Source organism: Plasmodium vivax, chromosome 14 (assembly GCF_000002415.2).
Source record: "Plasmodium vivax chromosome 14, whole genome shotgun sequence".
Classification (NCBI taxonomy): domain Eukaryota; phylum Apicomplexa; class Aconoidasida; order Haemosporida; family Plasmodiidae; genus Plasmodium; species Plasmodium vivax.
This window is the reverse complement of record NC_009919.1, coordinates 964,544-987,419: the sequence shown is the minus strand read 5'-3', so window position 1 is coordinate 987,419 and position 22,876 is coordinate 964,544. Positions and strand designations below refer to the sequence as shown.

General features: G+C 40.3%; 6 protein-coding genes across 6 annotated transcripts, besides 6 other annotated features; 2 read left to right on the top strand and 4 right to left on the bottom strand.

The window, feature by feature from the left end:
• Positions 1-288: 288 nt before the first annotated feature.
• Positions 289-322: a microsatellite.
• Positions 323-1,400: 1,078 nt separating this feature from the next.
• PVX_122915 (hypothetical protein, conserved) lies at positions 1,401-2,156 on the top strand (the record flags this gene model as incomplete). Its single annotated transcript, XM_001617096.1, has 1 exon — positions 1,401-2,156. One exon carries the CDS (start codon positions 1,401-1,403, stop codon positions 2,154-2,156), a length of 756 nt encoding a protein of 251 aa, XP_001617146.1.
• Positions 2,157-3,556: 1,400 nt separating this feature from the next.
• PVX_122910 (hypothetical protein, conserved) lies at positions 3,557-5,770 on the top strand (the record flags this gene model as incomplete). The annotated part of the gene is made up of 9 exons (XM_001617095.1): positions 3,557-3,679; positions 4,081-4,135; positions 4,279-4,308; positions 4,392-4,436; positions 4,608-4,683; positions 4,827-4,864; positions 5,151-5,196; positions 5,360-5,487; positions 5,639-5,770. The coding sequence occupies exons 1-9, from the start codon at positions 3,600-3,602 to the stop codon at positions 5,768-5,770; spliced, it is 630 nt and encodes a 209-aa protein (XP_001617145.1). The 5' UTR covers positions 3,557-3,599.
• Positions 5,771-5,893: 123 nt separating this feature from the next.
• On the bottom strand, positions 5,894-9,218 carry PVX_122905 (hypothetical protein, conserved). The gene is made up of 2 exons (XM_001617094.1): positions 7,263-9,218; positions 5,894-7,089 (listed from the first exon to the last, which is right to left on the bottom strand). The coding sequence occupies exons 1-2, from the start codon at positions 9,127-9,129 to the stop codon at positions 6,404-6,406; spliced, it is 2,553 nt and encodes an 850-aa protein (XP_001617144.1). The 5' UTR covers positions 9,130-9,218; the 3' UTR covers positions 5,894-6,403.
• Positions 7,083-7,156: a microsatellite.
• A 602-nt stretch (positions 9,219-9,820) lies between the features above and the next one.
• On the bottom strand, positions 9,821-12,709 carry PVX_122900 (hypothetical protein, conserved; the record flags this gene model as incomplete). The annotated part of the gene is made up of 1 exon (XM_001617093.1): positions 9,821-12,709. The coding sequence occupies one exon, from the start codon at positions 12,707-12,709 to the stop codon at positions 9,821-9,823; it is 2,889 nt and encodes a 962-aa protein (XP_001617143.1).
• Positions 11,789-11,812: a microsatellite.
• Positions 12,710-13,301: 592 nt separating the features above from the next.
• On the bottom strand, positions 13,302-14,718 carry PVX_122895 (hypothetical protein, conserved; the record flags this gene model as incomplete). The annotated part of the gene is made up of 2 exons (XM_001617092.1): positions 13,302-14,272; positions 14,616-14,718. The coding sequence occupies 2 exons, from the start codon at positions 14,716-14,718 to the stop codon at positions 13,302-13,304; spliced, it is 1,074 nt and encodes a 357-aa protein (XP_001617142.1).
• Positions 14,719-16,394: 1,676 nt separating this feature from the next.
• Positions 16,395-20,174, bottom strand: PVX_122890 (3',5'-cyclic-nucleotide phosphodiesterase, putative; the record flags this gene model as incomplete). Its single annotated transcript, XM_001617091.1, has 9 exons — positions 16,395-17,222; positions 17,448-17,663; positions 17,787-18,059; positions 18,263-18,400; positions 18,559-18,760; positions 18,902-19,006; positions 19,190-19,371; positions 19,582-19,730; positions 19,916-20,174. The coding sequence occupies 9 exons, from the start codon at positions 20,172-20,174 to the stop codon at positions 16,395-16,397; spliced, it is 2,352 nt and encodes a 783-aa protein (XP_001617141.1).
• Positions 17,365-17,389: a microsatellite.
• Positions 18,820-18,839: a microsatellite.
• Positions 19,024-19,047: a microsatellite.
• Positions 20,175-22,876: the final 2,702 nt, after the last annotated feature.

The window sequence follows — 22,876 nt, the reverse complement described above, 5'->3', positions numbered from 1 at the left end:
CCAAAAGAAGATTCTTTCACGTATTCTTTGTTATTATGTAAATCCTTAATTAAAATGCGCCTGTTTAATCATTTTTGTGCAAAAAAAAAAAAAAAATGCTCCTAACAAAATCAGCGCATCTTTCATTTTTTGAGCGCTTGAAAAATGTGTCACTCTTATGGAAGCTGCGCGAAATGGTACGAAATTTCCCATCAAGACAGGTGTTCTTTTTTTTTTTTTTGTTCACTGAGGTTTTACAAGTGCGAAGCTGCCCATTTATTTGCCTTATCCATGGGGTGGTAAACAGTCAGGAAAGTTGAAGCTGCGGTCAAGACGAGGGGGTAACTACGGAGTAGCGTACAAGAGAGGTGCCATCACTGCGTTTCAGGAACGCGCTGTTAACAAGGGCGACCCGACGAATGGCTAAAATGGTTGCAAATGACGATGTTATGTTCTTCTACGTCCGTTTGGAAACGCGCGTACACACGTGCATAGGTAGATACGTACACTTATACACGTACATACACACACGTGAACGCTCCTTGTCGCTTCCAGCGAAGAGCTCGCTTCTCTCTGTGTGTGCAACGCTTTCATAGAACGGGCGACATACGGCATGTCTTAGCAGGGGAAATTCTTCCCGCAGTTATATGCATTATGTTTTAAGGAGCCACTCTTTCCTGCGGTAACCATTGCACATGCCTTTTTTTTTTATTCATTTACATTTTAATCCTTCATTTGAATCATCATTCTTTTAAAAACTTTTATCTCATGAGATGTTTTTTTTTTTTTAAGTTCTCTTTGTGAAATAAAAATTTGCAAAAATTAGTTCACTAAAATATGCACAGTTAAATTTTACTTTCTTGCATCATACCATACTACAATGTGTTATCTTTTTTTTTTTTTTTTTGTAAAAATTTTTCATGCATATGGACTCTGATTTGCTCTATTACACTTTCTAAAATTATTCAGTTAGAAAATTAAAATGAACACTACAAACGTGTCACGAAAAAGATGACGCAAGTATGCAAAGTGAAAAAATGCTTTGAAAGGAAGAGCGAATAATCGAAGCGTAAACGGAGTGGAATTGAACGCAGTGGGGGAAATGGAATGATATTTTATTTCCTTTTTTTAAAATTTACAGAATAACACAAGATAATTTGCAAAGGGTGGTGGAAAATAAAATTGGCACTTGGCACTACCCAACCGGATGCAACTGATGCCATTTGTGCAAGTGTGTATCTGCTTACATGCGCGAAGATTTCTACACACACGTATATATATATATATTTATGTTAGTGTAAAAAGGACATGCATATGCACATGTGTACGTGGGTGTATATATCCCTGCGCGCCTACATGCACGTGTGTACTGGTATCCCCATTCGACAAGACAAATGAGAAAAGACGATACGCTGCCTTCCATGGACGAGGGTGAAAGAACGGAGGGGCAGACAAAAGAGGCTGAGGAAGTGAAAGACGGTGCCGCAGAAGGCTGCTCTGATAATGGTCGCGAGATCGAAAAGGAGGACGATGGCACCCAGGGGGCGTCAGATAAAAAGGAAGCAACAAATGAACAAGAAAGCAATGAAATCAGTGACAAGTACATAAAATATTTAGAGTGTATAAAAAATAACTGGTCATCTTCCCAAGCATCGAAATTATTAAACAGTAAGTTAATTAAATATATATCTGAGCGATTTTTATACATGTCTAGTTCGTTGAAGGTGAGGGTGTTGACCAGTTTTTTTTACCTGCCTGATAAATTAAGGGTTGAAAACGAACGGTACTTGTTATTAATTACAGCAAATGGTGAAATCGATGGTAACGGATGGGTCAAAAAATTTAGCAGAATTTTAAAGCCATTTATCAAAACAGGCATAATGGATATCAAAGATATAGATAGCCAAACCATGCACAGAATTTTAAATTATATTGACCAAGAAAATAATAGCAACAAATGTAGGAAGCGTTACATTCACAATAAAAAGGAACTCGAGCACATACACATGTGCGATCCTGTTAATGAGTTAAAAAATTTGGAAAATAAAAACATTATACATTTGGATGAGTACAAAATGTTTACGCCGGCGAAAAATTTTGACTGCCTTCTTTCATCGGTAATTATGAGATCGCCCGAGGCGGGTGGGCCCTCGTTATGTTGTTGCACACACACGTAGGGGAGGTGTCAGCGGCAACTTCGAACGTCCAGCACACTTTGCGCGTGGTGCATGTTTCAGAAGAGTTGCATAACGCTGAGTTCTATTTTTTCCCTCCAAATCGGAGGGCCTTTTGCTGAGAATTCGGCAGAATAACCCATCGTGGTGATTTGCACGTGCGTGTGTCCACCCGTTTGCGCTCATGCTTGTTTGTTCGTGTGCCCGTCAACGCGAGGTAGCTGAGTGTGCGGGGGGACAGTTTGCACAACTTCGCTATTTCACGATTTCACAATTTTCACATTTCACTTTCCCCTTCTTTCTTCTTTCAGATCATTAAGCGGGGAATAAACGAATTCAAAAATTGAAAGCAAAATGTGGCTGTCCCTTGGAAGTCATCCATTTGTGCGCGCTTCTTTTTTTTTTTTTCAGTTATAGCATCGCCAAGCGCCAAGGCAGATTAGCCACTTTTTAGTTACGTAAATGTACACATTGTGAGTACACATGCCTTACGACATGATTAAGCATCACAGTTGAGGTTTCCCCTTTTTCATTTTATATGCGTAATTTTCCTAACCTGTTACATGAACCTTTTGGTGGCATCATTTTTAACCACACTACAATGCGTATAAAACGTATGTACAATTTTTTCCTTTTTTTTTAAGTTACATTTTTTTTTTTTTTTTTTTTTTTGTCACAAAAGTATTCCTCCTTTTAACATACTTCCTCGTTCCAGCAAAATGATAAAAAAAATAAAATTGCATTTTTTTTTTTTTTAAATCCCTTTGACAAAATATACCATACAGCATTTTTAAAACATGTAATTTTAAGTGTTTTTCCACAAGGTGAGGCGATGTCAACATGTTTTAATTTTTGCTTCTCCCGCAATTTCGAAAGCCATAAAACGATTGCTCTGTTGGAATGTTAACCGCACACAAAAGGAATTGAAAAGGGGGAAAAATAAACATACGAATTGGCACAAAACGTATACTATATATACACGTATTTATCACATGAACATGCGCGCTTATGTATATATGTACGCACGCATGGGTTTATATACATCATACATTCGCGTGAAAGCAAAACCCGAGCGGGGAAAAGGCACAAGGCAAAACGAAATTGAAAAAAACGCATAACATATAGCATAAAATCGTAGGGGAAAAAAAAAAAAACTCCAAGTTGCTCATCGATATGAATACATATATACATATTTATACAAACGCATGTGCTTGATTTTTGATCTTCCTTTGTTTGCTCGCAAAAAGTATCCAGTTTGCTCATTATACGCCTGTACTGAATGATTCGCGGAAACGTTTACAATAAACCCTTTTCAGATAAACGTTTTTTTTTTTTTTTTTTTGGAATGTTCCCTTGGATACTCTTAATTATGTCCTCTTTTTGAACAAAAGCGACGACTTTTTCCATAAACGCCTGACAGGTTTATACATTTCAACTTCGTAAAAAATGCGTAGACTTTTTTTTGTTCTTCTATCCCTCCTCTGCTTCTTGCTACATTATGTCCAGTGTGATGTTATAATTGTGGAGTAAGCAAGCGCGACAGCGAAAGAGAGAAAGAAAAAAAAAGCGAAAACAAATCGGAGGGAAAACAAATCGGAGGGAAAACAAATCGGAGGGAAAACAAATCGGAGGGAAAACAAATCGGAGGGAAAACAAATCGGAGAGAAAACAAATCGAAGCGAAAGCGCTTCTCACTTTTTGCAATGATGAGGGACACTTTTAATGCCCTTCATTAGTACACCAAAGGGGGGCGTCGTCGACGAGGGCACATTCATTTGCACGCAGTTTTGCGCCCCCCTTATTCGCATAATTAACTGAGCGAATAGGAGTGTTGTTCGGCCACGCCGATACCAGCGTAAATACATATACGTATGAATCAGCATAACCATTTGCGTGTCCAATTGCTCTTACCCTACCCCCTTGACAGCTCTAATGATGTTATCCAAGGCTTTGACAAGGAGACCGTTTTAAACCTGTCCGATGTAGGAACAACTATATGAGCGATTATATTTACCCTCGTACATACCTACGTACTGTATGCGATAGGGATAGTGGGTGTAATATGTACATTTACACACTTTTGTGCCCTTCACGCTTTTCCTTCCCTCCCTTTTCCCCATTTCAGAAAGTTTTTAACATATTTTTAGACACGAAAGTAAGGAACAACCAAGTGTGCCCCCCAACAGAAACCTTTCTTTTTAGCAGTTAATCATCACACGTTTTTTTCCCCCTATACAGACGAAGAACGCGGACATTACAACAACATATGCAAATATTTACAATGTAATAGGCTAAAATGCGTATTTTGATTTGCGCCCTTAGGCACGTTTTTACGCATTAACGCTGATGTGTGCATATTTTTTATTTTGACTAGCGCGTCCCCCTCTTATGGTTTTACATTACCTTGGCGCGGTTAGTTCATTTTATAATTTCCTTGCAATACCCATTTTATAGAAAAACAAAGTCACCATAAATGGAACCTGCGCATACGTTAAGGAGCTGATCAGGGGAAGGAATCTCAAGTATTTAGGTACGCAGAAGAGCGCGCCAAAAGGGGTGCACCCCGCAGTTCTCCATGATAAATTGCGCCGCGGAGACGATAATGATGATCATTTTGTTTATATATATATATATATATATTTATTTGTTTGTTTATTTTTTCCGTTTCTTCAGACGAGCAGGAAACCCTGGCGTATACCAAATCGAAGAACGTAAGCGACTACCGTGCGCGTCGGGTTTACTCCCCCATTTGCTGCGCACAACGGGGTTTCTTTTAACGAAGAAATGACAACATATGAGAGGACGTATTAAACACGTCCACGTAAATTTATTACGTGTGTGAATTTTCCGGATCATGCCAAAAAAAAAAAAAAAAAAAAAAAAAAATGAGGATAAATTGAAACCTTTAAAGAGAGGACTCTTTTCAAGATGGAGAGTTCCGAGTAGTCCATTCATTTTTGCGTATATGACTCCCCGTTTCTCGCTCCCCCCCTGTAGACGAATAATTTTACCATATACGTGTACACAGTTAACGGGCAAGCAGGTAACAAATTTGAGCAAGGAGAAAGCTTGCTGGGAAATGTGCGCCCCCTGGGAAGAAGCACACATATGTATATGTATGTATATACATATATATAATTGTGCGTACCCATTTCAGTGGGGCTAAAATGATTGCTCACTGACCGACTCTCCCCTCTTCTGCACAGATATCATACCGCTCATCTACCAGAAGCACCCGAAATATATAAGCTACATTATAACCTGCCAGGAAGCTGACATTTTTGACAACCCAGAAGATGCAAAGCAAAATAAAAATATCTTTCACACGAGCCCGGTAAGTGTGGACCGAGGGAAATAGTGCCATCTGTATATGCCTATATAAAAATATATGTGTACGCAATAGTGTCTACCTGTGTAATGTGCCACCCGTTGCTTGACCCTGCCTCTCATTGGTCCCCCTCCTACTCCCTCCCCTTTTTTCTCAGAGCATCCTATCCCAATTGATAGTCATCTTCCTAATATTTTCTTTCCTCTTCATCGGATTCTACGTTTTGATGAATATTAGCACTCCGAAAATATTCGAAGATAAACAGTTAATAATAAATAAGGAGCACTGACATGTTTACTAAAGCAAAAGAGACGAGAAAAAAAAAAAAAAAAAAAAACGTAACAAAAGAGGATCCTTTTTTTGTTTTCCTTTGTTGTTTGTATTTTGAATTAAGAGTTGTAAATATTTATTGCCCCATTTTATCGCATTTTAAAAATGTTTTAATTTGTAATAAAAAGCGAAAAAGGTGTCCCAGCGCAAACTCGGAACATTCACTTACGCACGTGTGCGTATCCCCATGTGCCTTTTCCTCATTTCACGCATTTATTTTATTTTTTTTTTTGTTTATAAAACTGATCAAAAAGGTAGATTAAAAAAAATTAAAAAAAATTAGAAAAAGGTAATATAGCAAAACTTATTTGGTGGATGCTGTTGGGGAAGTACACAGGGGAAGGAAAAAAGATAGTACAGTGAGCAAATTCGAATGCTAAGTGGTGGATCCCATTAGGATATAAAGAGGTACAGAAATAATATCGGCCTTTACGCACACATGGGTATGATATGGGTGGCTCCATTTAGCCGCTGTCCAAATTGGCCCATTCAAAAAATTGGGGCCTGGCTCTGCGAACGTAGCATAATTTGCATGCCCCCGATCGAATGTATACACATAAATGTGTATATATGCACACGCGTACGTCCCGAGTTAAAAAACGTTGACGTGGTAGACGTTGTTATCGATGTACTTCTTCATCTTCTGCGACTCGACATGCTTCTGTATCGGCGTCTTCCACGTGTAGGGGGTGAAGTCGGGGCGGACCTCCTCAGGTATTTTGGAGATGTTGGATCTGAAATTCTTCCTGCATACCATGGCTCTCTTTTTCTGTATTCTTTGAATTTTATATTTGTATTCTTTTAAGATATTTTTAAACCAGTAGTCTGGCCAGTGGCTGGTACAATAATGGGGTGCAAAATGGCATACGTATTTTTTCCCCGTCATTTTGCATAGCGTCTTAATGGATACAATTTTGTTAAGGCACCTCTTCAGTGCTTTAATTCTACTCATCCATTTGTTACTGCCACTGAAGGAGATCTTGACATTGTCTAACCCTAGTATGTAGCCTAAGGGGAGGTACTTCCTGTTGATTTTCAATCCTCTGCCAAGCGGTCTGGGAATTATTTTAACATGGGAAGAATATTCTTGCCCACTGACTGGAAAATTTAAAATGCAGTTCTTATAATTGTAGTCGATAAAATCTAGGTTACTAATCGAATTCAGCAGGGCGCTGTTTCTCGCTTCCTTGATGTTTTTTCCGAAACCGACACCGTAGCCGTACACGCCCTTGCCGTTCCCGATCACGATGATGATTCTTATGTAGTACACGCGTCCGTCTGCGAGGGGTGAGGAGTGAAGAAGCAAATGTGTAGTACCGTTTTGCGGCAGCTGACAAATTATTTACTCAAAAAAAAAAAAAAATAATAATAAAATAAAAAAAAAAAAGGACAACTGCGGAGCAACATGAGCTTCCCCCACGAATGCACATCTCACGCGAAAGTGCACAAACCTTTTGTCATGCTCATCATGCGTTTAACTTCCAAAATGGAGGATCTCATTTCGTTCAGCTTTAACATGGGGTCAATCGTTTCCTTCTCCCGTATATACTTGTTCGTATTATGGTCATAAATAGTGTTTGGAATTTGCTTATACTTGTAACGGTACGAATCGGTGGTCTCGTCAAAGGAGTAGGTGATTAGGGATCTATTCATGTTGTAATTTTTTTCCTTTTCAAGAAACAGATCAATGTCCATGTCGTGGTTAGCATCACCAGAGTTGTTTTTACTCACTATCGTTACGGCAGACTCGTTTGAGAAAATCATTTTTTTTAACTCCTCATCTGGTATGTGTTTATTCGGCTGCAAGGCGTTTATTTTTTCCTCAATGGAAAATTTTGGCTTCTCATTAAAAAGATGAAAAGGAGAAAATTCTTCGTAAAAAAAAAAGTCCGTAATGTTCCGACTGGCACATTTTAACATTAAGTACGAAACGTACTTGTCATTTTCTGTTATTTGAAGAAAGTTGGAGTTGTTATTTCTGAGGAGGTATTTTTCGAAATCTTTTACGTCCATTTTTAGCCAGTTATCCAGTCCGATTTTTTTTAAATTTAAAAACATCATATTTAATTGTTCTTCCAAAGAGGGGTCCACTTTTTTCTCCAGGAAAAATTCTACGATGGTTTTAAAATAGTATGTTAGTTTTTCGGTGGAAAATTCTTCTTTATGATCTCCCCCCCCGCTGCTTTCCTTCATGGGTAAATTATCATAAGCAAAATCGTTGCCCAAATTGTAATATTTTTCTTTATACAGCATTTGATTGTTTCTTTTTTCATTCGCTAGGACTCGCTTAATATGCTCTTTGATCCAGTTTTGGACACACTCGTCTTTCATGGTGCGAAAGGCGGATGGCAATGTAGGTTTTATTTTCTTGTATACCTCTTCCATCCATCTATCTACATCAGTTTCTCTCTTTTCTAGGGAAAAAAACTCACATAAATTGTTCATAAATTTGTATAGTCTATCATTTTCATCTTTTTTAGGTAGTTTTTTTTCTTCCATAAGGTCCCCAAAGAGGTAAATTAAATCGTCACATATATGGTTCGTTAAACTTTCTGTGGCTAGGCAAAAGCTAGATGGGTTGAAGATGGGGAGGTTCATTTTGGTGATACTCATAAAGTTGTTATCGTCTAGGTTGGCCTCACTGCCTGGTTCGCTATCGGGCGAGGTGTCTGTCTTGTTTTCCATGGGTGGGGCGGAGGTCAAATTCGTGCTTTGGTTGTCCACCATTCGGCAATCTATAAAGCTGCTTCCCTTACTGGTTGATGAGCCTTCCACTTGACTGTCACCATCGTGCAGGATATTTTTTTGGGAGAACTGATAAACGTCGTGGTTAATTTTGCTATCTATGTTCATAAAAACATCCTCATCGAAAATGTTGGCTTTGTCCGTCAGCTTCAGCAAGTTGTACATTCTGATCGCCTGCTTGTACTTGGATTCGCTCATTTCTTCTTTGCCCTGCTCGGGCGGGCCGCTGCCACTACTGCTGCTGCCACTGCCACTGCTTCTTCCCTGTGTGGTGGCTTTCCCTTTTTTCCTTTTCACTTCCTCCAAAATGGTCTCGTCCAGCAGGTACTCATCCCCTTCGGCCTCATCATAAAGCAGCTGTCTCAAGTAGTCAACCTTCCTATTTTTTATATTTTTGCTTATCGTGCTGACGTTAATTTCATTGTTGTAGATGTTATCCAGGTACTTATCTCTCACCCGTTCGTTATACCTGTTTTTGAGCGATTTGTTTAAGTGGCTGTTGTGAATACGCCGCTCGTTCAGTCGTAGAAACTTCTGGCAGCATTTTCCTTTCGCGAAAAAGCTTTTCAGCATTTTAACCAAGAGAACAATTTTGTCATGCTCTCACGACGGAGGGTTTTTTTTTTTTTTTTCCCCCTGTACGTGAATCCATGTTTTTGCGCAAATTACAACAGGGGTGTAAGGAAAAAAAAAAATGGGGGTACCAAAAGGAGGGGAAAAATGTGTCGCTTACGTAATCATCAGGGGATGCATACAAGGGGGAAGAAAACTTGGAGAATATTTCTTTCTTTTCTTTTCTTTTTTTTTTTTTTTACATATTTGTGTATATATGCGAATGTAGGAATGTGACGCCGCCTTTTTGCGATATCACAAATGGGGGGGGGAAATAAATCGCGGGATGGCTTGCAAGAACAATTGGTGAGAAGGGGGCGCGTGAAATGATGCAAACTGGCACAGGGGTGTAAAGATGTTTGAGATGTATGAGATGTAAAAGGAAAGAGTGGACTCTCTGAAGAGTACCTGCAGATGTTCACGCTGCATGGGGCCAAATGCTTATTACGTATGACGCGGCAGAAGTTATTTCCCCAGTGTACAGAAGTAGCAGTAAAATGCGCCCCTATAATAGGCGCGTAGAATATACGCGTACAACAAGCGCGGAGTTAAATAACACTGTCATTGTCAATAGGGTAACAATCGGATAGTGCGTGGAGCGGGGTGAATGTCTTCCCCCCTCCGCTCGGGCACCATTGGAGGGGGCCCCAATTTAATCGTATATATCTTTCAAATAAAAAATAGGATTCGCCACCCTCTTCGCCTGTATGTACTGCTCCGATGTTGTGGAAACTCCTTCATCCTTTGGAATTTGAATGACCTTATCTTTTCTAAAAAACGAAACAGGTGTTTGCGTCTCAACCGTTTTTTTCGTATACAGCTTTTCATAGTCCAAAAAGATTTTCACCTGTAACAGTTTTTTGTTTCTTCTTGACTCTTCACTCTCGAGCGTGGCCTCTCTTTCAATTTTGTATTGGACGTCGAAAAGGCTATCGTCGTAGATGTCCAGAGCGTTTTTACTATATCTGTTCAAGTCATGCAGGCAATTTTTTATTGTTCCTTCCAATTTGCTGCTGGAGAAGGTTTCCATCACGGCAGTTATTTTGCGGTAAATTTTCATGTTACTTCTTAAAAGCTGCAGTATGGGGCTCTTTCTGAGGGTCGAGAAAATGGAACCCTTGTGAGAAGCGGCCGGATCGCACACATTGTCAGTGATTGAGTTGTGCCCTATTGAGGCGTGTCCGTCTGGTTGCGTTTTCCCCGGGTTGCCTCCCAATTCCCCGCCAGCGTTGATCAGAAGAGCGTCCAGGCCATTGTTAACGCAGTTTAGGAACACCCCCTTGGAGGGTTCCAGCGCATCTGCTTCATCGTTTTGCTCTTCATTTAGGTGCTCACTTTTGTGCTCACTTGTGTGCTCACTTGTGTGCCCATTTTTGCCGTCGCTCTCGCTTGAGGGATGCCCCCCCGCACAGGCGCGCGAACGTCGGGGAGAGGAACCTTTGTCCCCCTCGTCGGCCCGAAATAAATGGTCAAAGGATTCCTCTTCCCTGCTCTGCACTAAATCTTTGATTATTTCCTCTTCTCCGTTTTCCTTTTCATGGAAGTAAAAAAAATCCAACTCGTAATCACTCACATTTTTAAAGACGTCCAAGGGGGGGTTGTTCCCACTTCCCTTTTGTCTATTTTTTTCTTCCGTACAAAATATAGTTTCAGCGCGTCCATTTTTCTCAACCCTTTTGGAGTAATGTATAAAATGTTTGTTGCAGTAATTGTATATAATGCACTTGTCATTTTTTACATTCAAAATGGGGAAGTGTTTGTAAAAATGTTTTAATAATAAATGGAACATGTGAACCGATTTGATGAGTTGGTAATTCGTTTTTACGCAGCTTCTGTAGCATTTGCTCAGCTGTATGAAGTTAAAATATAGGGAATGCACAGGATCGGCAGTGGGGTCGCTGGTGCCCCCGCTGCTGCAGAGGCGGTCACGCAAATGGATGGCCCCCTCACTGCTATGCAAATCGCTGGGCCCGTTCTCACCAGCACTGCCTCTTTTATTTATGTCATATATTTTAACAAATAAGGCAATCATTTCTTTAACACCATTTTGTATCCTCAGAATTTCCGACTTCATCCTTTTTCTTGTGTCCCTTACGTAGTGGTAAAATATGAAAAGGTACACGTAACAGCTGAGGACAATTTCGTGGGTATTTTTTTCTCTGCAGTTGGGGGACCCCGGGTTGGAGTGTTGTCTTCCACTCCAAGTTGACGCATCTTCCGCTTCCCTTTTGTTGTTCATTCCGTTTGGGGACTTCTCACCGGTTACGCTATTCACCCGTTCACAGCTTTGATGTTTATTTGGTGCAGCCCTTTCTGTGTCTGCATCTGTTTGCGACCCGTTTCGGTAGTTTTGCGTGCTTTTTCTGAGCGAATTAGCTTCCCTATCCTCATTCGTTACGGCTTCACCCGGTTCGCTTTTTTCACTGCCGCGGTTGCTTCCCTCCATGCCCTCATTTAAGTATTTAAAATAGCTGTAGAGGGCCAAAAGCGTGACGTTGTATATTAAGTTAACGTGCTTATATACCTTCACAAAGAACGTTATGTACACGTATCGAAACATCCGGATGTTTAGCGATTTTACAAACTGGATGAAGCTACAGATTTGTTGCTTTTCCATGTGGGGCACCATGTTGACATATATGTCTTTAACATTTTGGGGGTTATTCAAAAATATAAAGAATTCTACATTTCTGTAGTTCTTTTTGATGTACCTGTGCATGTAGAGGTATATAAAAATACCCAAAGATAAATTGAGAAAGAATCGTAGGTAATTTTTTTTTTTCCTCTTATCATTTTCGCATATGAATTGTCTAATTTGCTTCCTACTAACAATTTTGCGGAAAATTTTGGTAATACATATCATTCTCTTTTTCTTGTTATGGAAGCGGCTGTGCACTTCGCACAGTTCGTACAAGAAGGATTTTCTAAACGCGCAGTTTTGAGGTTCCTCTGTGCCTCCTCTAGGGTTGCCTTCTGCATTGTTGGTGGTGCTTCCCCAGTTTGCATCTTCACTAGCGTCTTTTTTTTGGGACTTCCCGCTTCTGTTTTGCTTTCCACCCCCTTTGGCACCTCGCACAATTGAACTGTTCACCCTTTTGAAATTTTCTACAAAGTTGCGCAGAATTTCACAGTCGAAGGTAAAGTCGGCTGTCACTTCATTTTTCGGTTCTAAATTTCCCCCCTGAGTCTCCTCACGTGGGCAAAAGCTCTTTTGTAACCCCTCCTCGCCATTTTGAGCCAAGCCAGAGGAGCCACTTCTCACCTCGTGAACGCACTTAAAAAATAGGGTAGAATCAATAATGATGCTGTTCACATATTTTAAAAGATAATATTCTGTTATTTTATAAAAATTGTGAAATATATCTGTAGAGTAGGAAAAATTATTCACATGTTTGTAGTGGCTGTTTAGTAGGACCTTTTCGTGTCGCTTAATTTTTTTGTTAAACTGCTTTATGACGTTCGATTTTTCAGCATTTCGAATTGGACTCGTTTCAACGTTGTAAATTAGGAAGGCCGATTGGACGTCAGGTGGGGTGTCCATTTTTTTTTTTTATATTATCTTGATGAGGCGGAAGCCGATTCGATGAACTTGTGTGCACATACGTGTCTGCACAGGTTTAGCGTGAGAGTTCATCACTTATGGTGATGTACAATTGAGGCGATGTTTACGGCATATCGCGCTTCCCCTCTTTGGAAGTTGGACGAGTTACACATTTTTTTCCGCCTCCCTGCCGCAATTGCGCTAGGAGGCATCTTCACCCTTTTGCGCAATTACGTGAATGCCTGCGCATTTGTGGTAGATGCACGTCCATTCGCGAATTACCGCATAGGGACGCATGTGGGCCCGCGCGCACGGACCGCGCTAACGGAAGAAATGGAACAATCGAACGAACGCTTCTCTACCATCACTGAGTGATTTATACATTTTTACGCAGCAGTCGCGCATTACGCAAGCGGTGGATAATTTAAAAAAAAAAAAAAAAAAAATCCCTTTTGTCTCACTTGCATCATTTGTGCATATGTTGGCCCTTTAAAAGCGCATCTTATAGAGGGGCCCCTTTCGGAAGGGGAGCTGGCCAACACGTGGCCTTCCAAAAATTCCAAAGAAGAGAAATCTCCAAAGGAGCGAAAATTCAAACCTTTATAAACAATTGGTTCCTTTTTATGTAAGTTAGGGAAATGAAAAAAAACCAGAGCATGATTTGAAAATTCACAAACTGGTCTTTGATGGAATAACTAAAAACGGAAAAGTAAAAAATGACGGAGGAAATGAAAATCACAAATAGGTAAATGATGGCCCAAATGTAGTTGAAGGACAACTTCGTGACGCCGTAGTAGCAGGGCTTATTTATTTCCAACACGTAGGTGATTTCTAAAATAGTATACAGGATTAGACAGAGAAAGATGAGGGCACACACAATTTGGTTCAAATTGTATAGACCCTTATTATATAAAGACACATTTTTGTAAATGGTATAACTTAGTAGCAATATTTGATAAGCATAATTTACGAAAAAAAAAAGCTTCTTCTTCCCGGTGGTAAATTCTAAATTCAATTTGATATAATTTGAAATGTAAAACGAGTCCGTGTACTTGCTCATAAAAACGTTAAAGTTAATAATTGCCCAGTAAAGGCTTATGAACGTATTTTCGGATAAAATATAATTTGCTAAATTGTCAATTTTGCATGTCCTGATTGCATATATATTAATTAAATTGTTATTGAAAAGTCTAATGCCATATAAAAAACTGAGGAAACATAAAAAATAGATCAGGTAGTAGCATAGGATCCACATGCTGTAATAACACACTCTGGAATTGCTAATGCTGTATAGGTACCTTATTTTTATTTTGTTGTATTTTTTCTCTCTTTCACTTTCATCGCTGCTTTCGTCCTTCTCATTGTTGCTAAACTCGTTCATATCTACGTTTATCAAATCGTCATTTATGTCACTCGTTTCGCTCTTCTTGTTATTCAAATGGTTTATGTTTTCCTTGTAATTCACATTTAGCAATAAAATCAGGCTGTTCAAAATGGTTAGGACTCCCAGCAGCTCCCATTTTACCTGCCCTGTGCCGGAGCAGCTCGTGTAAAACTTTAGCCCTAAGGGGAAAGGGGAAAAAAAGGGGGGGGCACACAATTAGGGGGGTAAAGAAGCTGAGTCGGCAGGTGCGACGACTGCATAGTGTGGTGAGCGTCCCCTCGTTCAAATAAACAAGCGCATGCTCATAAATAGTAACCGCAGAGTGCACCTCAGCGGAACGCCATTTTTCTTAAACATAAAGCTAAACATGCATTGAACGGGGGGGCCCCCTTTGCACAAGCGGAATGTGGTCTACAAAACTGACACGGTAAAAACTGCGCCACTCATATGTACAGACATGTGTGGCGGTACACCCCACGGTGCAGCACACACGACACCCCTCGCTCAGTTCATTTCACTAACAGTCATTCCTGTCAAAGGCGGTAAAAACGGTGTGAATCCCGGTGAATATTACAAAAAAAAATATAGGCAAAATGGTAATCTTCAATTTATGCCTCTTAGCCATATGAGAGCTTTTGTTTTCAAATGGGAAGTGATATATAGCAATCTGGAGGGCAAGCCGCACGCGATGCGCTTGTGGAGACGTGAAACGGGCTTTATTTCATTGGCGAGCAAGCGGGCATACGTCATACGTCATACGTTACATGTCATACGTCACATGTCATACGTCACATGTCATACGTCACATGTCATACGTCACATGTCATATATACATGCGAATCGGCGAAAGTGAAAAAGGGGAAACGTTGACAAAAGGTAAAATAAAATAAGATAAAATGAAGTACAACGAAATGTGACGAGCTAAAGAACGCGCGGCGAAAAATAACAAGGAAAAATTCGAAATATTTTGTTTTACAAAAAAAAAAAAAAAAAATCACAAACGTGGGGTTTTTACTGAGGGAAAAATAAATCTGATGGAATTTTACTTTCTCTGGCTCTTTTTTTTTTTTTTTTTTTTTTTTTTTTTTCCTATTGTGAAGCATTGCGAATTTTTAAACAAAAATGATATGACTCTTGGGCAAAAATAGAAGCGAAGGGAAGAGAAAATTTACGTGTTGTTTCGCGGTTACAAAAGTGTTTACAAAAATGATACATCAATTTTGTGCATCACCCGTATGTAAATACACGCATACGCGCATACTTATGCGGGCGAATGAATTTTTGTTGGCATCCCAGATGAACTCGTTTGTGCTGCAGGTTTTATTTGGCCCCTCCAGTCACAGTCTCCCCAGACGGCGGTTAAACAATTTTAACATGTACATTATGGTCACATTATTTCAGTGGTATAAAATGGCATAATTCACCCCTGTAAAGTTAAATAATTTTTTTTTTTTTTTTGCGCTTCAAATGTAGTGCAAGTTTGTACCAGCATGAGGGCATCCCTAAGGAGGTGCGTATGGACGGCATGTACATATGCGCGAGCGGCAAAACGTGAAAATAGCCAATTTGGTTCGGTCCAACGTAGCTGAAATGGGCACCCAACCCTGTAGCCAATTTTGTTAAACATGCGAACACAGTGGTTGCTACATGTATGTGCTGAAATTGGTAGCAGTTCAGGGAAACAACCATAGATTTTTAACAACCCAGGGTTAGACAATGATTGCCTCGTTTTCACCATTTAAAGGCGTTTCCTGGGTAAGGGAGACGGATAAGCGAAACGGAAAAACGTTTTAAGCCGCCCGGAAATGTCCCCATACAGCAGGGAAAAAATGCAGAAGAGGTAGTACAAATATATCTCTACCAATCTGCACACCGGGCTAGTACATTTAAAAAACGAAATCAATCAACGGAGGGCAAATAACCGCACCGCAGGTATTCATATTTTACATTTTGACAAATTAAAACTGAACAGGCGGGAGAGCACATACTCGTGTGTTCCCTGCACAGTACGTGTGTGTATACATATGGACCTACGCACCAGGCTACGTTTTACCAAAAAAGGAGCGGCCTTTTCCGTTTTGAAGGCCCACACGAAAGAGAGAAGCATCAAGATGGCTGATGGCTTCTACAAAACGAAAAGGAAACAACTAAAAATTAAAACATTACGAAAAGTGATACAAACAAACGGTGTAATGTGAGTGTGAGCGAACGCGGAGGTTAAATTTTCCCCTGCCTTATTGGCCCATTTTGCGCACATGTAGGAAAAAAAAAAAAAAAAAAACGGGGCATGTAGGAACCTCTTCACGTACATTTCTGCAACTGGTAAATGTCTAAATTGGGATGGTACAGTTTTTTCCACGAATCTGGAATGTTACTTATCAATTCGTTTAAGTATTTCTTTTTTTTGGAAGGGTTTTTTTCAATTTTTTTCCACTTGGAATAATTGCGTTTAACCTTATCCATCATAAATTGTGCGATGGAAGTTCTGTCCAAAGTTTTCAGCGAAATAATCAAAGGGAAAACTAATTCTTTTAAGAAAGTCCTTTGAATTTTTATAAAATTATCATGTGAATTTCTGTCAAACAGAGGATTAATTTGATATCCCTTTTCCAGCTGTTCATCTCCTTCGTAGTAAAATTCATTTACCAATCGTTTGACCCACAAATAATGTTCACTCCAGTCAACACAATTGTGAGACAAATCAGCAGCCTTTATAATCATCTTCAAACATAGGATAATATTCTTTTCTATATATGACCTAATTTTAATGGACTTAATGCGAAATTGAGCCAAGATTTTGATATGCTTGCTCATATCCGTTGCGAGGATTACTTGTATAATTTCTTGCCGCAAGTTGAGCACCGTTTTGGCGCTTTCATTTTTGAAAATATTATTTTGTTCCTTAAACAGAATGTGAAATAAATAGGAGCAGTGGTAATTCTCCAAAATGGACTTATCGTTATATATTACGCTTAAAAAATTGCTCGAATTTTTGAGAAAGAGGTTTGTTCTCCCAAAGTGGCCAATGTCGTGCCCTAAGGCGGCCAACAGGAAGGCAGCCATTTCGTTATCCCGCAGAATATTCGCTGTGTCTAGGTTGTTCACCAGGATGTTACACTGTTCTGCGACCTGCGGTGGGGTTTAGAAGATGTGGAAGGGTGGGAAAGAGAAGCGTTGAAAGGATAAGTCAGCCAAACAGAGAGGGGAGCAAGGGTAGCAACCCCCTAATTTTCTGCTGCATGGAGAAGCATATTGAGGATGTTCCCCCGTATAGAATCCATCTCGCTAAAGAAACGAAACGGTGACCATCACCCCATTGTGAAGGAGCCCTCCTGAAAAAGGCGCCTATCATACCATGGCCGCGTGAATACAGTTATGATAAGGAACGTTGTTATATCCCTCTTTCATCTCACAAAGAAGTGAACGTAGGGTTTCATTTGGCACGTTACGATTCACGGTGTAGCATTTGGTCAGTAAACTCATCCCCAATTGTGTAAATATATCACCATTCGGTGTGTCTCTGTTCAAAAATTTCGTGTTGCATATTCTCGCGGCTACATCTCCTGAACCCTGCAAAGGGAGAAAACGGAGAGGTTTTTCACTCAACGAGTTATTTTGTGCGGGGAACCAATCGTGGTAAGGCGTCCACTCATTTTTGATTCGTTGCATAAGGACATACATACGTGCACGTACCACGTTTATGTCAAAGTCGCCTTGGTCCAGTTTAATCTCTTCCTTTTTTAGCGACTTTTTTGACAGCAAATCTGGCTCCTGTTTTTTCCCCACATCGGACATGGACTCTACCAACGATTCTGTTTCAGACTCTTCCCTCCCGTCTTCCACACCTTCGTTAGCCCCCTCTTCCGTGTGATGTTCGTTGTCCTGCTCCTTGGGTTCAGCCTTAACGTCCGATCGCTGCTTGTTCTTTTTTATGTCCATCATGTAGCCATAGATGTGGTTGTAATTCTGGAAGGAGGCAAGGGGTGAGTCCACGTGTTAAGCGGTTGCCCGGGGTTAGCAGTGTGCATAGGAAAGTGCATGCACATGTGCATATTTTTCGTATACAATTTTCGCATCCCCGCTGTTCTGCGGCGCTGCACTCGCGCTCACGCGATTCTGTTCACATGCAGGCGGGTGTACACACGTGAGGACACCCCTCCCCGTTTAACCTTCTTGTTTATCGTCCTCAAATCTGGCGAAAATAAGTTGTCCTCCTTGAGAATATTTAAAATTTTTTTTAAGTTGTTCACGATGGCATGGTCTTTTTCTTTCGAGGGTGCATTTGAATCGTAGTAATTTCCGATGGACTGAAAAAGAGGGAAAAAAGTGGACTCCCAGCAAGGATTTTTCTTTTTTTTTGTCTCCCCTATATCACATGATGGGGAAGATTCCTCCATTCCTCCCCTTTACGCATCATACACGCAACGTACAAAGCGGGAAAAGCATAACTTGGGGGAGCGCCTACCTCGTTGATTATGTCATAGATTTCCTCGATGTTGGTCACTGACGATCGATCTTTCTCCTCCTTCAAGTTTATTTTCAGTTTGATAATCTGCTTCGTCTGCTTGTTCCAATTGTTAAAGGCAAGTCTCCTTTGAATTTCAATGATGTATCGTATGACGAATATGAAAATGCTCCCTACCAGCGATGAGGCTATCATGAAGATGCTGCAGGGGAGGGAAAAGGAAAGAGGAAAAAAATGGTGGAATGGCCATCCCTCTGAGTCGTGCAGAACGTGCACCCGCATCTGTCCATGCATGTGCCTATCTACGAGGCGGACTCCCTTTATAGCCGCACTCTTTCATTACTTATCTGTGAGGACATAATTCTTCATCGTTATGATGTAGTACACGGAATAAATCGCCACCTTCATCACGAAGAACAGGACGTCGAAAACGCAGGAGTAGCAGATTCTGTCGCAGGTGTGCGTGCATGTTGGTGTGTACGTTGGTACGTATGTTGGTATGTTTGTACTACGTGCCCGTGTGCACCAGCGCACGCGTAGAGCTTTTCATACAAATCGAAAAACTCTCCCCTCGCGTGCGGCAAGTTCATATGCAAAAGTGACTTTACTGGTCGTTTCTTCCTTTTTTTACCTGCAGGGTATTATCGTTATCAAATACAAAACTGGCAGGTACGCGTAGAAGCACAGCACCATGTTGATTTTGTTGTGGGTGTAGGTTGCGTACAGGAAGTTGTTCACATTCACAACCGTTGGCAGGTGGTCCTTGACGTCGTTGAATAGAATGAAAAGCCACGAACACCACAGGATGAGGACCTAACACAGAAAGGAGGGAAAAAATCGAAACAGATGTACACATACATGCAGGGTGCATTCCGTGATGTGTGGCACAGGATTCATAGCGTGCGTCTTTAGTGATAAATGTGCGTCACTGCTAAGAGTTGCCTGTGTCTCTTTTATTAGTCGGCCACTATGCTGCCATTGTGCCGCCGCGCTCGCACCGCTTTGGTGCCCTTTCCATCGTACAGAAATTGTGTAGGAAATGAAAATCTTCGCCCTGATGGTTTTAAACCTCTCCACGTAGTGTGTGTGGTGCAGCATTAGGGTCAGCACCACGTTGACTGCGGCGAAGATGTGTAAAAAGGCGAAAGTCCATTTTAGGATAGCAAATAAATCTGCAAGGGGTGGAAGGGGAAAAAAAAAAAAAAAAAATTAAACGGTAAGAAGCGAAATTATTATACGGGTCATATGGCATCTACTAGGAAGAGGTCCCCCATGTGTGCCAAAGCAGCACCGATTCGCTGAAGTCCTCCACTGTCCCTCAAAACGAGGTTTACTTAAATGGGTCAACTAAACGTACCATTAATCTTCCCAACGACCAAGCAAATGGAGTACATAAGCAAGAGAGAGCTCAAATGCGAAATGAGCGAAACGAATTTCTTCTTTTCTATATTATCACATAGTTTTACAATATATGTCAACTCTTCCTCTTTGTTCTTAAATTTAAGGGGCCAAAAATTAATGACCTTTTCTTCTTCACTACTGGGAAACGAAAAAAGAGAAAAGGCCTTTTTAATTGCTTCATTTTTGTTATACTTTTCTTTACCATCATCTATCATTTTGCTTCTTCTCTGTTTCCTTCTTTTTTTAAAATTATTGCATAAAAGGCAATTACAAAAGGAAAAAGTTAAAAGAGCAGAGCATGCAAATAAGCACAATTTTAGACACCCTTAATGTTGGTAGGAAGAACCAAAATTGTGGCAAAAGGAATATGCAAAATTAACGTAAGCAACTGTTCAGTGTTGGAAAAGATATTTATGCCCCCAAAGGCCCTTCAACTACATGGCGGTAAAAAGACAGGATGAATGTAGTAGGGGGAAAAAAAAAAAATTACAAAAGAAATAGGGAACAAAATGGCAAGCAAATAAATGGGCACATTGCGCGTGTGCGTATACAAGATTGTTGTGCAGTTTGGTTCACATAAAAATGAAGGGTAACCACGAAAAAGCGTTTTACTATTTTGCTTCATAATTGACATGCCTCAATGATATATTATATGCCTTACATGCCTTATTTTGCGCACAAATAGGCATTTATTTTTACAATTCGCTCCAAAAAAACTCTCTTAAAATGTAAATAAAGTTATTTACTGGTTGGCATATATGTAGACAAAAGCGCGCGCAAGTGCCACACTCCCATTTTGCCATTCGCGCACGCGTGTGGGGTGTATATGGTTGAATGGTGAGGGGCTATATGACGGCAAGTGACAAGACATATTTCCTGGCGCGCGCCTTAAAAAAGTGCACAGCCCTAAAATTCGTCTATGCACGGGTGAGAAATTATATACATACATGTATATATATATTTATGCACATATTGTTATTGCAACTGCCGCCTAGCAGATAAATCGTGCAACGGTTTAAGCTCATGTTCAGACCGTCGCAAAAGACCAACTGTGACGTCAACACTTCGACAAAAAAAAAAAAAAAAAAAAAACGCAAAGTGACATTCCGTTAAATTTTACAGAACGTGTTTGCAACATTTTCGCGAAAAAGAAGGGATAACATTTGTCTCTTTAGAATTAAGGAATGATTATGATGACCTGTGCGGGATATCATTCATTTACGCATAATTACGCGGAATTTTTTTTTTTTTCCCCTTTTCCATTTCGTGACTTTACGGCGTTAATTTGGCTTTCTATATGACTATTACTCACCGTTTAACCCTTTTAGAAGAGTACCCTCACCTTCTTACTATAACTAATAGGTACTCTTTGCACAGAAAAAAGTGGACTGAACATGCAAAGAAAAACGACTGCGTATATCAGTGCAGGGGTCATATAAATGCAAGAAAGGATAACCCTTAAAAAGGAAAAAAGAAAAATCCCCTTGTTTAATATGAAACTTCATCATGTAGAACGATACCCATATTAATGTCAAGATAGATGAAACGGCTGTCTTTTTTGTTTATTTTTCCCCACTGTCTCTTTCCTCATTTCGCCTGCCTATTCCACGATTTGCTTTATTTGTTCCGCCAAATGGGGAGAGCAGTGTAGCCAAGCGGAGGCGATAAAGTTGCACTTGCAATTGCTAATTAATGCATCCTTTGGCTTCTTGGGCCAAGTATAAATCGAGAAAGAAGAGAACAGACGGAAAACCCTCTCAACGTGTAGGCACGCACGGCGGGATGTTTTAAAAGAAGAAAGTGCGGCAATCTGGTTAAGCTCCCTAAAGCGGCAAACACGCGTGCCACCACCAAAAAAGAAAATATATATATGTTCATGCCATCCTGTTGTGTGCAAACATATCAGCGGGAATGTGGAAAATAATTACCTGTATTATGTTACACCGCAGTGTGGTAATACCCCCCTTTAATTACCTGCATGTGCACAATTCGTTGCTCATCGAGTGGCCAAATGACATTGCTAGGGGCGCACTTATCTATAAAACGAAGAGTTAAACGTCTTCTAAAAAGGTATTACTCTTGTGGAGAGATCATAGCACCGGAACAATCACCCGTTTGGGATGAAAAAAATAAAAAAGGACGCGCGTAGCATGCTGCTTATCGTTCGTTACTCGCTCGCCACTGACTAATGCTCCTTGCCGCTGCTATATGCTGCTCCCTATTTTTACCTTTCCCTTCCGTGCGACATTCCCCCGTAGCGTAAGATCATGCAGAATTGCCTCACATCATGGCGACCACATTGGACATGTTGAAAAAACGCATTGACGGAGTGAAGGGACGAGACGAAGGAGGTGTACTCGAAAGGTGCGATTAACTCTTTACATATGTGCAAGCGTCCAAAGTAGAAACAGGCAATTTCACCTTTAGTTCTGCTACTTATCATCAAAGTGTGCCACGGAAAAAAACAAAAAGGAAGAGGAATAAGAGAGGCACACGCACATTTACATACACCTCGGCAAAGGACAAACTTTTTAAAAAAAAAGGTTACATTACGTAGCAGCCATATTTCACGCGAACTGAGTATAGCATACACCATGACAGAGAAGCACATTTGGAAAATTCGTTCTTCTTTTCACACCTTTAAAAATAAGTTTGCATATTTTTTCTTTCCTCAAGGAAATGAACAACTTTGCATTAATTTGTCCATTGGGGGCGTTCCCGCTTAATCTGAAAGGAGACAGGAGGTCCATGCCGTTTGTTTAAAGCACGGCGTAAAAAAAAATAAAACAGAACAGAATAAATAAATATATATATGAATAAATACACAAATATGAAGTACACTTTTTTGGCAAATTTCAGAACAATTTTCCCCCCCTTTTTATGCACTACTAGCATGTACGCATTTTGCCCAAAAAAA

Coding starts and splice junctions, on each gene's coding strand:
- PVX_122905 (XM_001617094.1), bottom strand. CDS start 9,129: ATGCTGAAAAGCTTTTTCGCGAAAGGAAAATGCTGCCAGAAGTTTCTA. Junction 7,090..7,262: donor CATGATGAGCATGACAAAAG/GTTTGTGCACTT, acceptor CACCCCTCGCAG/ACGGACGCGTGTACTACATA.